Source organism: Aquarana catesbeiana, linkage group LG04, assembly GCF_042186555.1.
Source record: "Aquarana catesbeiana isolate 2022-GZ linkage group LG04, ASM4218655v1, whole genome shotgun sequence".
Taxonomy (NCBI): Eukaryota; Metazoa; Chordata; class Amphibia; order Anura; family Ranidae; genus Aquarana; species Aquarana catesbeiana.
The window spans coordinates 373,882,034-373,892,932 of NC_133327.1; the positions used below are offsets into that span (position 1 = coordinate 373,882,034).

Here is a 10,899-nt window from a genome sequence, read left to right on the forward strand (position 1 = left end):
TCTTAAGTGTGGGCATCTGAAGCCAGACTGTATTTCTTCCTGGATCTCATCCTTGCAGATCTCACACATGCTCAGTGCAGGACATGCAGTGTAATAGTTTTCAGGTCAGGTTTCCATAGCAACGGCAGTTTCAGAGGAAGTTGCCGCCCCTTCCCAGAAGGCATTGCAAGCAGGAAGTGATGCGATGGGCCGCGGCCAGGGAGGAGGAAGTGAAAAATGAATACAGCAGATATACAGTAGGTGCTGAGAAAAAAAATAAAAAAATATCCAATTTGTTTACAGTGCACAGTTTAGTGAGGGATGCTGAAGAGTTGTAAAAGTGGGTGTTCAGTTAAAGGTTAGGGTTACATTTAAAGTGTATGTAAAGGCAAAACTTTATTTTTAGTTTTGCTTAGAGTGGGAAGGCTTAAACCATTTGCCAAGTTTTTATTGCTGGCTGTGTCCCCACTGGAGAAATTCACCCCTCTATTTCTGGTGACTGTTGTCATTGAACAGAAAGTGAGAGGAGATCCAAAGTTTTAGAGTTGTCATGAGAGAGAGAGAAGGAAATTCATCACATGAGGACATATATTCTGACGACAACTGTGTAAGAAATTTCCCCTCCCTTTGTGAAAACTTCTGCTGTGCCTTTAAGACAGGAAGTAAAGGAAAATCTCCTTAGCAGGTAACAGACAAAAATAAAAATAAAAATAAATAACCTGAGGTGTATATTGACAATATATAAATTGATAATATAACACAGCTTGCATAGATAAAAGTAATCTCATGCCTTGGCACTTATCAGCTTTGCTTTGAATCTTTGTATGATAGCATGAGATAAACAATTTAATATTCAAACTAACATTTTAACATGCTCTTATGTATTGCAGATAAGTTCCATGGCTTTTAACCTGCTTCCTCATCTGACAGCATTAAACCAATGTCTACCTTTCAGGTATACGTATAGATTTGGTCATATTAATGAACAATGTTAAGGATGGGCAATGTTGAAAGGCTACCTTAATGCTTTACGAAGTACTAATGCAGACAAGGTGAGAGTAGATGCTTTTATTAACAAAATTAAACAAAGAGGACTTTTGAATCACAAGGTATTCTTTTATAAGTATTATAGGTAATAACTTTTCAGAGATCTTTGAAACATCGATCCAAAGCTTAATCTCTGTACTTCACAGCTATCCTTATATCTTTCTTTGTAAAAAAATGTAGTTCGTTTATCTGTAGTTATAAAAGTGAGGGTATACTGTATATTGTGATAGGAAACTAAGCAAGCAGTGACTGAAGATGGCTATAGGCAGGCTCATCAATAGCCACCAGTGCAGAGACATCTTTATGTTGCTGATTACTTTGGAATCTACTGCATAGTATCTTGGGCTAACTGAATGATGGAGCAGTACACACATTGTAAAAGTACTTATTTACTTCTTATCAGTTGAATACATTGGAAAACAGTGTGTGCAATAATGCGTGCTTCCAAATGTTAGAAAAACTAATTTTGGGTAAAACAATAACTCTTTTCAATAAAACATTTGTAAACAAAAGAAAAAAGAATTTTGTAACCTTCCATGGTCTAATTCGAGTTAGATTGATGCATCAGGAGAAGAATTTGAAGTTTTATGGCCACCCTGGCAAATCACCTATACAGAGTGTCAAAACCATGTTATAAACAGAATACCTCACAATATTGCAGTCTTGATAAAAAAAAAAAAGCAATGAGCAGGAACAAATGATCTGTGACATAAAATTGAAGATTACCATGGTTAGTTGGTAATCAGCAACAATTTAAAGCACTGTCTTCTTATAACAGAAGGTATTTACAAATCCTTACTTCCAGCACAAAATCTAAAAACAAAGAGATCAGTCTCTGCTTATAGGTAGGTGGGCAGAGTCATGCAAATCATTTTTTTACCCCCTTTTAGCCATGTGTGCATCAAGACCTGATGGTGTATAAAACAGATATTGCCCAAATATTACAGAACCAATATTACCAATTTGCATACAGCTGTTTCGGGTTTCTCGGCCATTATAGATGCAGGATGTGGCTTTACTAGCTCTATATTGTCATCACATTATCCCTTTACAAAATACATGCAGTTGTGGACAATAGCCTCTCTTAAGCCTGGTACACACTATTAGCAGGCTGAACAAAACATAACTGAAGAGCTAGGGAGGAGCTGCAGTACTAACTATGCGATGTTAGTACAGCGACCTCCCCTGCTGAGTTATGTTCTGATAGGGGACGCTCCCCACCCCCCCGCCAAAACATCCGGTCATTGGCTGAGCTCGCTGATCAGATGACCCTTTTTGGTCATGCTCCTTCGACAGAAGTTGGCCGTACGGTCGGCTTCTGTCGGACTGGCTGCCGTACACACGGGCCGAATGTTGGCCGGTTTCTATTGAATCGCCCAATACCACCCAATATTCAGCCCGTGTGTGCTAGGCTTTACATGGAGTCACACATTTTTTTCCAAGAGCCAACTCAATCAGACACCAGGTAACCTAAGAGTATGTGTCTGGGTCATTGCAGAAAATCAAGGTACCAGGAGGGAACCAAAATTGGGAAATGTACATTTTATTCTTGATCCTAACAGAACTCGAAATGTCAGTGTTTTAAACAGAGATACCCACAGGAAGACCTTGAAAGCTGGTTAAGACAGGTATGTATGTAGATGAGTCACACCTGAGCTTATTAGTTCTTATCCATCTCTTTAGCACACTCCTACCCTAGGTAGGAGGACTGGACATATTGAGACACGTATTTCTTAAATTGCTATGATAACCAGAGAAATCTTGCTACTCACACTCACTCTTAATCGTCTCTGACCTAGCTTCCCTAATGCATAAAAATAAATAACTTCAGACATATAACTTTGGCCTTTAAAATAAACCTGCATACTTAAACCTAGTCTGGTTTAAAATATTAAGACTTGTATGCCCTGAAAAGACTTGTAGCCCAGGGAAAGAGATGACACCGGCTGTAACAGTGGATGTAACGGTTGTTTCACTGGAGGATGGAGGTATCTTATAGAATTTAGTCCCACATTAACTGCTGTATTTCTCATATAGATAAATGTGCACACATGATTGGAAAGCTTCCTACTTTAGCTGATGGTCATGGCATACCTTGTGGAACATGCAATATATGCTAGGATAAAATATCAAGCAAGAATGTGCATGCACTAATGCACTGCAACACATCAGACATGCGTGAAGGAGACCTAAAATTTCTCCAGCTTTTATGCATTCAAATTTTGGTAAATTTTTTGTATATACTGTTTAAAATAAATATGTAATAAGAAAATATGATTGCTGTCCTTGTGACACTGCTAGTTGCCTGGGTGCAATTTCCTTAACCTCTGGCTTTAAAACACTGAAAAGTCTATATATTGCAATTAAGAACATAGATGCATACAAAGCTCTTCTCTTTGTTATTTATTTGGGTTTTTGGTAGATGCTACTAGGTTGAATTACACACCAGCTTGTTGCACCTCTTTGGGACTCAGCCCAAGAGTTCCAGTCTTTCAATGTGCTCTAAACAAGGAACTACAAGGAAATCGTGACAATGAAGTCACCCTACTAAATCTTGGGAAAGAAAACCTATGGTGGGTGTGTAACACCCAGGAATGCAGGGGAAGGTCTCATCTGGAGTGAACAGCAATATAAGCAGTGGGTGACTCAGCCCATTGCTGTCCACCCATAACCTGAAATGTCAGGTTTTTGGAAAACTCACTTTAAATATACTATGCTTTGTTTCAGTGTACAAGATTTTACCACTTGTTTGGAAAAAGAAATGCCTTGTCCAAGCTACTCAATGGAGTCCATGTTCCAAAACATGTGGCATGGGAATCTCTATCAGAGTTACCAACGAAAACAGCAAATGTGAAATGACAAAAGAAAAAAGACTATGCTACCTACGACCATGTAATAGTACTCTTCTCAATGCTATAAAGGTAAGCATGTATGAATTTCCTTTTTAGGTCATCAATGTACATTTTTTAACTATGTAATAGGTATTTTAAGTTCAAACCATTGGAATACATTTGTGGAGATTTGTTAGTTATACCATAATAGATATTCCAGAACTCAAAGCGTGTCATGCACACTTGGCTGCTAGGTTCACTTCTCACCAGGACCCAGTCTGTATGGAATTTCTACATTCACCCTTTACTTGGATTGGTTTCTTATAATTTCTCAAATCTCTTCTGAAAACATAAATACATGTTTTCAATTTGCTTGGATTCTGATTAAATTAGCCCTAGAGTATGTACACATGCTTTCAGGATTGTGGTAGCTATATTTGAATGCAAGTGCCTCTGTGGCAGGAGTTGATGTAAATGGTTCCATGAATTCTCTAAAGCTTTGTTTGTTGGTGCTAAATAAATAAAAAAGTGTTACTGTACATTTTACATGGGTAACAAAGGAAATTCAATAGTATCCAAAATGTATAAGTGCCAGGGATCCAGACTTGATCATCTTCCAGCTAACCAGTACAGTGAAATATGGTATTTAAATATGTACTGTATTAAAAGTTAACAAACCTGCCTGTTTGTGGCTAGTTTTACAGTAGATATATGAGAAGGTTACAACTAGACATGTGCACACTGAAATATTTTGTTTCTGAATTTCGTTTACGTCCGAAAAATAAATTTATTTAGTTACTCCCAAAATTCGATTTTATTTATTTCGTTTTTCATTAAAAATTGCATTCGTCCGAAAATCCAAATTAAGGTCGAATCTGTCATTGAAGGCTTATGGTGTCTGTCGAATGTTCAAAGAAGATTCGACGGAGCAGCTAAACTGTACTGACACCGCAATCGTACATTTCCGGTCGAATTTTCCGCCTACAAGCTAGCTGTAGTAGAATTCTAATGTTGTATGACTAGTAATAATTATATTTATTAATTATTTTATTAGTCAACCAACGTTAGAATTTTTCTATAGCCTATGGGCGGATGCATTTGACCAGAAATGTACGATTGCAGCGTCGTACAGTTTAGCTGCTCCATCGAATCTTCTTAGAACTTTCGACAGACACTATAAGCCAAAGATTGTATGTTTTTCGTTGCTTTGTCGAATCTTCGTCGTTCACGTTAAATAGGGGTGCAACGGATCACAAAACTCACGGATCGGATCGATCCTCGGATCAGAGTCACGGACTGGATCATTTTCGGATCAGCAAAAAAAAAAAAAGACAAATCTTGTTAAACCCACCGGAGTTTTAAATTTAACAGCTATTTTCAACACAAAATGGAGCTCATATACATAAATACAGTATTTGTAGAATGGACGGACTGTTTAGATGTTAAATTTTAAAAGCAGCAGCAAACCTGCTGACCTTACATGGTCGCTAATGTGACAGAACAACTCTGATTTTCACATTTAACATTAAATGTGAAAATCAGAGGTGTTCTGTCACATTAGCAACCAAGTAAAGTCAGCAGGTTTGCTGTTGCTTTTAAAATTTAACATCTAAACAGTCCGTCTGATCTACAAATACTGTATTTATGCATATGAGCTCCATTTTGTGTTGAAAATAGCTGTTAAATTTAAAACTCCGGTGAGTGTAACAAGATGTCCGCTTGCCCCCTTCTCACTATCTCATTACAGTACTGTGCAGGAGTGTGGGGTGTAGCAAGATGGTGGCGACGAAACGTCACTTCCTGATGAAACAGCGGCCGCCGCTGGGTGTACCATGATGGCCGCCGCTCCGGAGCTAGGCCGGCGCCGCGGCCTTTCCTATGGCCGAGGCTGCAGAGCGCTGACCCGTACGGATCACGGATCGATGATGATCCGTTGCACCCCTAATGTTGAATGGTCTGCTCTACCCCAACAGTCAGCCAACTTTCACATTCGTTTCTCCAAGTGCGATGGCGGGCGCGGTATCCGTCGTTGTGTCAGATATTGATATGGCATTATTATATAGAATCTATAATAATAAATCCGGGCAGCCTCTGAGGCTATCACAACACTAGCAACACTAGTATCACTATCAAGTTCACAACACTAACACAATAGCAGCAGATTATTATGAAAAAGTTCAGTTGAACTGTAGCTTGCTTCACTATTGTTCTGCTGCTGTGCTTATGCTTAATTGCTAAATAATTCAGGTTCTCTGACAAACAGACCAGCTAAGATTGACTGTCTTCTGAAATGATTCAGTGTGTGTGTCTCTCTCTGCTAGCAAATCGTAAGTGAAAGTAAGTTGGCTGTACGTGTGTACTTAGTTCTAGCTATTTTACTGCCCCTCCTCTTTGGTTACAATCGGCCAATAACATTCATCATCATCATTATTTTTCTTTTACTTCCCCCACCCAATTCCAGCAGCGATCTTTTTTCTCTATGTCGAATCTTTCCTCTCTATGTCAAATCTTTTCTCTCTATGTAGAATAATCTTGGACTAATAGAGTTAAGGTTAGGCACATTCGACCACAGGTTTGATGGACACAGATTGTTATTGTCAGCGTCATGTCGAATCTCCTATCTATATCGAACTGTTGTCGCAATTAAAACGAAAATAAAGCATGTGTTTATGTTGGATCTTTCAGTTTTCATATTCTGCGCTTTGGTTATCATTTGTTAAAACGATAACGAAAATACCTGAAATTCGGACGAAAATGCATTTGGACGAAAACAAATGTACATGTCTAGTTACAACTAATAAATTTGAAAATAGACACGCTGTCTACCTATTTTGGTATGTTTCTCTAATAATAAAGTGGATGTCACATCAATAGAACACCATATAGGTTGCCAGAATGACATTGCTAATGAACATAATTGGCTTACTGAAGTCCCATCATCTTTTATTTTAATATCATGCAAGCTAAGGCAATATTGTAACAAATCAGAGAGAACTCATCTCTTTCTGCCTCTGCAGGTAGATGTATTAACACTACAGTATTCAGGCTAAACTGAAATATCCTCACTGTTTAGTTGTTATAGGAATGGCTGGGAATATGCATGCCATGTCATCCTATTAAACACAGGAAAACTGGGACTGGAAAAGGAAAGAGTAGTGAAGTGTATATAGCCCCAGAGACCAAAAATGTAATAAATTGCAGCTTTACATTCCTTATACATTATATGCTGGCTGCATTTGTTTATTTCTAGTTGTTTTCCCTTCACATGGTGATCCTGTGAGTAACACAGATTCTGTACTAAGGTGAAAATTCACTGTATTTTAATTATGTAACAGCAGCATTTTCACCCTGGAACAAGAAGTGTCTTAGGACAACAGATCACCTACATCTCTATAATATGGGGGGGGGGGTTGTTCTATAGTCCACAGAAAGAGACTAAACTGATGGTCTCTTTCTGTGGACTATAGCAGAGACAGAGCGAACAGGAAGATTTCTGGTGGGATCAACAGGCATAACAAATCGCTTTCAATGGTATATTTATCAGACCAAAAAAGGAGCAAATTAGAGAAGTTATTGTAATGCCGTGTACACACGAGAGGACTTTTGACAGACTGAATCCCTGAAGGACTTTTTGACGGACTTTCGACAGAGTTCCGATGCAACGGACTCGCCTACACACGATCACACCAAAGTCCGACTGATTCGAACGTGATGACGTACGACTGGACTAGAATAAGGAAGTTCATAGCCAGTAGCCAATAGCTGCCCTTGCATCCCTTTTTGTCCATCGGACTAGCATACAGACGGATTTTTCGACCAGACTCAAGTCCGTCGGATAGATTTGAAACATGTTCTATTTCAAAAGTCCGTCTGATTTTTTGACAGCAAAGGTCCGATGAAGCCCACGCACGATCGAATTGTCCGGCGGATTCGTTCCGTCGGACCTTTGCTATCGAAAAGTCCGGTCGTGTGTACACGGCATTAGGGTTCACATATGATTTAAGACCTAGGGTTAAAAAAACAGCAAGACAAGTCAAAGAGTAAAAGAAGCTGTTACCAAAGGAATCTTCAGGAAGAGGTGAATGTGGATGCTTTGGGGTCAGGAAGCAGGGAGAAAGTGAAGTTACTGCATTATAATTAACCACTTAAGCTCTGGAACGCCCCACCCTCCTCATGACCAGACCATTTTTTGTTATTCAGCATTGCACTACTTTAACTGGCAATTGGGCCGTCATGCACTGCTGTACACAAATTAAATGTATATAATTTTTTTCACACAAATAGAGCTTTCTTTTGGTGGGAAGTGATCACCACTGGGTTTTTAATTTTATAAACGAAAAAAGACCAAACATTTTTGAAAAACCCAATATCAAGTTTCTTCATAAATTTAAGCCAAAATGTATTCTGCTACGTCTTTGGTAAGAAAAAAAAATCCCAATAAGTGTATATTGATTGCTTTGCCTGAAAGTTATAGCGTCTACAAACTATGGTATGTATAGTGGAATTTTTTTTTTTTATACTACTAATGACTGTGATCATTGTTTTTTAGTGGGACTGTGATAATGCGGTGGAAAATCTGACACTAACCGACACTGGTTGGGAACTGAGTAACCAACACTGACATCACCAGTGACACTAATATAGTGATAATACTATACACTGTTACTTTACTAATTACATCTAGTTAACATCTAGGGGCAATCAAAGGGTTAACTGCGTGCCTAACAATGTGTAATGTGTGCTGCTTTTACTAATAGATGTGGCTGTTTTCGTCCTGCTTTGCAAGCAGAAAACATAGCCACATCATTTCTCCATGTACAGAGCCCTGTGTTGTTAGTAAACACAGGACTCCATACTGTGATTCACTAAATCGATCAACAGGCACTGGCCATAAATCATTGGCCGGGACCTGCTAACGGACTTGTGCTGTAGCAAATGACAGCATAGGCAGGGTGGCAGGTGCTCACCCCCTACCCGTAAATGTTGGATCACGTACACATATGCAATCCAGCGCAAAGGGGACGCCCTGCTGCAGAAAAACGGCTGTCTGCAAGTGGTTAAAACAAGACAAAGTAAGATATTGTAAACATTCCACATGCTGAATGGTCCTCAAATGCTTTCTATTTCATGCTTTTTTCTTGTACTGTATATTGAAAAAGTCCGCTTTGAGATGGTCGCAAAGGTGCTAAAGTTATTGGACAGTCTGCCTAATTTACACAAACACATCTGTGGCTGTAAATTACATATCATAACACCTTATGCCTGTCAGAAAATCACTCAGTTGTTCATTTCACTGAACACATATGGATTTCAGTACTTAGCTAAGTTGCACACGGACTTAAGAATTTACTGATGTTTTTGCCCAGGATCTTGTAAAAAAACAAGATCCTGAGTAAAATTATTCGCAAAGACCTTGCGTAAAGGCATATAAGCGTAAACAAGAGTAAAATTCTGTAAACGTGTATAGATGTGTAAACACAAGTATGCATGTAAGTTAATGTACTGAAATGTAAAATTTTCTATTTTTGTTTTACAGCTCTGTATTCACCAGTCTATTACTGATCTCTACAAAGCTGTGTGTATGTTTTTTAGGTGAGGCAGTTGGTTACATAGTAATTAAAGTAGAGCTCCAGCTGCTGACTTTTAAGACTAGGACACTTACCTGTCCAGGGATCCCGTGTACTTCTGCCGTCGCCATTCCTTGTAAGGGAAGCTGGCAGTGAAGCCTTGCGGCTTCACAGTCAGTTCCCTACTGCGCATGCACGAAGCGCACTGTGCTTTCTGAATGGCCTGGCGGCAGTGGAAGGAGAAGGGGGCCAAACTTCTCAGTGGGGGGTCCTCGCCGTGTTTTTGACAGGTACCCGCTCCCCCCTCCCCTAAAAGGTGCCAAATATGGCAACAGATGGGGGGGAGGAAGCAAACAAGCAAAGGAAGCAAATGACAGATGCAAAAAAAAAAAAATTATGTTGTGTGTATTACTTTACAGATCCCAAAAGGAAAAACGTGTCAAGCTACATTTCAAGAAACTCAACCTGTTAAATTGACGTTATCAGAGTGTTCAACTGGACGGAGCTATAGACCCACTTATTGTGGTGTGTGTACAGATCGGAGATGCTGTATCCCCAACAAGTCTAAAATGATAACAGTCCAATTCCACTGTCAAAATGAAGGTTCCTTCAGATGGAAAATGATGTGGATCACATCTTGTGTTTGTCAGAAGACTTGTATTAACCCAGGAGACATATTTGCTCATCTTAAAATTTTGTGAGTGGTAGTTTAGCGGTTTGGTTACAAAATGGTAATATTACAGTCACACTTTACACTGAATCCAAAATCTAGAAATTATCAGGAAATATACGATAAACTAAGCACCTAAGGCCCCTTTCACACGGGCTGTCCGATCAGGTCCGCCTGTCAGTTTTTCAGGCGGACCAGATCGGCCCATCCATTCATTCCTATGGAGCGACAGATGTCAGCTGACACCTGATTCTATCCGATCCGTTCCTGTCAGCCAAATCCAGACAGATGGTGGTCCTAGATTCCATCCGTCTGGCAGATCAGATGAAAACAGACAGGCGGTCCGTTTTCATCCGATCTCCCCAAAGAGGAGAGTGGGACTCTGACAGGTCCATCTCTGCACAGTGAGCAGAGATGGACCTGTCATCTGCCTGCTCAGATGATCTCTGCTGAGCAATCATAGTCCATCAAACAGATCCGCCCCATGTGAAAAGGGCCTAAAGCTGATCACTTTCAGAAACTAATGCTAAAACACAGGAGAATATACTGTGTTTGTATATATATATATATATATATATATATATATATATATATATATAGTCACCCCCCTTGGCTTGTTACATTACAGCCTTTAGTTCAATGTTTTTTTTAATCTGAATTATATGTGATGGATCAGAACACAATAGTCTAAGTTGGTGAAGTAAAAAACTGATAATTGGCATGTGCATATGTATTCACCTCCTTTGTTATGAAGCTCATAAAAAGCTCTGGTGCAACCAATTACCTTCAGAAGTCACATAATTAG

The 10,899-nt window shown here is 39.3% G+C and overlaps 1 protein-coding gene across 1 annotated transcript in view; it reads left to right on the top strand.

The window, feature by feature from the left end:
• The window catches only part of CCN6 (cellular communication network factor 6), a 48,602-nt gene extending 37,993 nt beyond the window's left edge, over positions 1-10,609 (top strand). Inside the window, exons 4-5 of the mRNA XM_073627104.1 lie at positions 3,754-3,947; positions 9,844-10,609. Coding sequence (XP_073483205.1) covers positions 3,754-3,947; positions 9,844-10,125 — 476 coding nt within the window. The 3' untranslated portion in view covers positions 10,126-10,609. The remainder of the gene's footprint in view (positions 1-3,753; positions 3,948-9,843) is intronic.
• Positions 10,610-10,899: the final 290 nt, after the last annotated feature.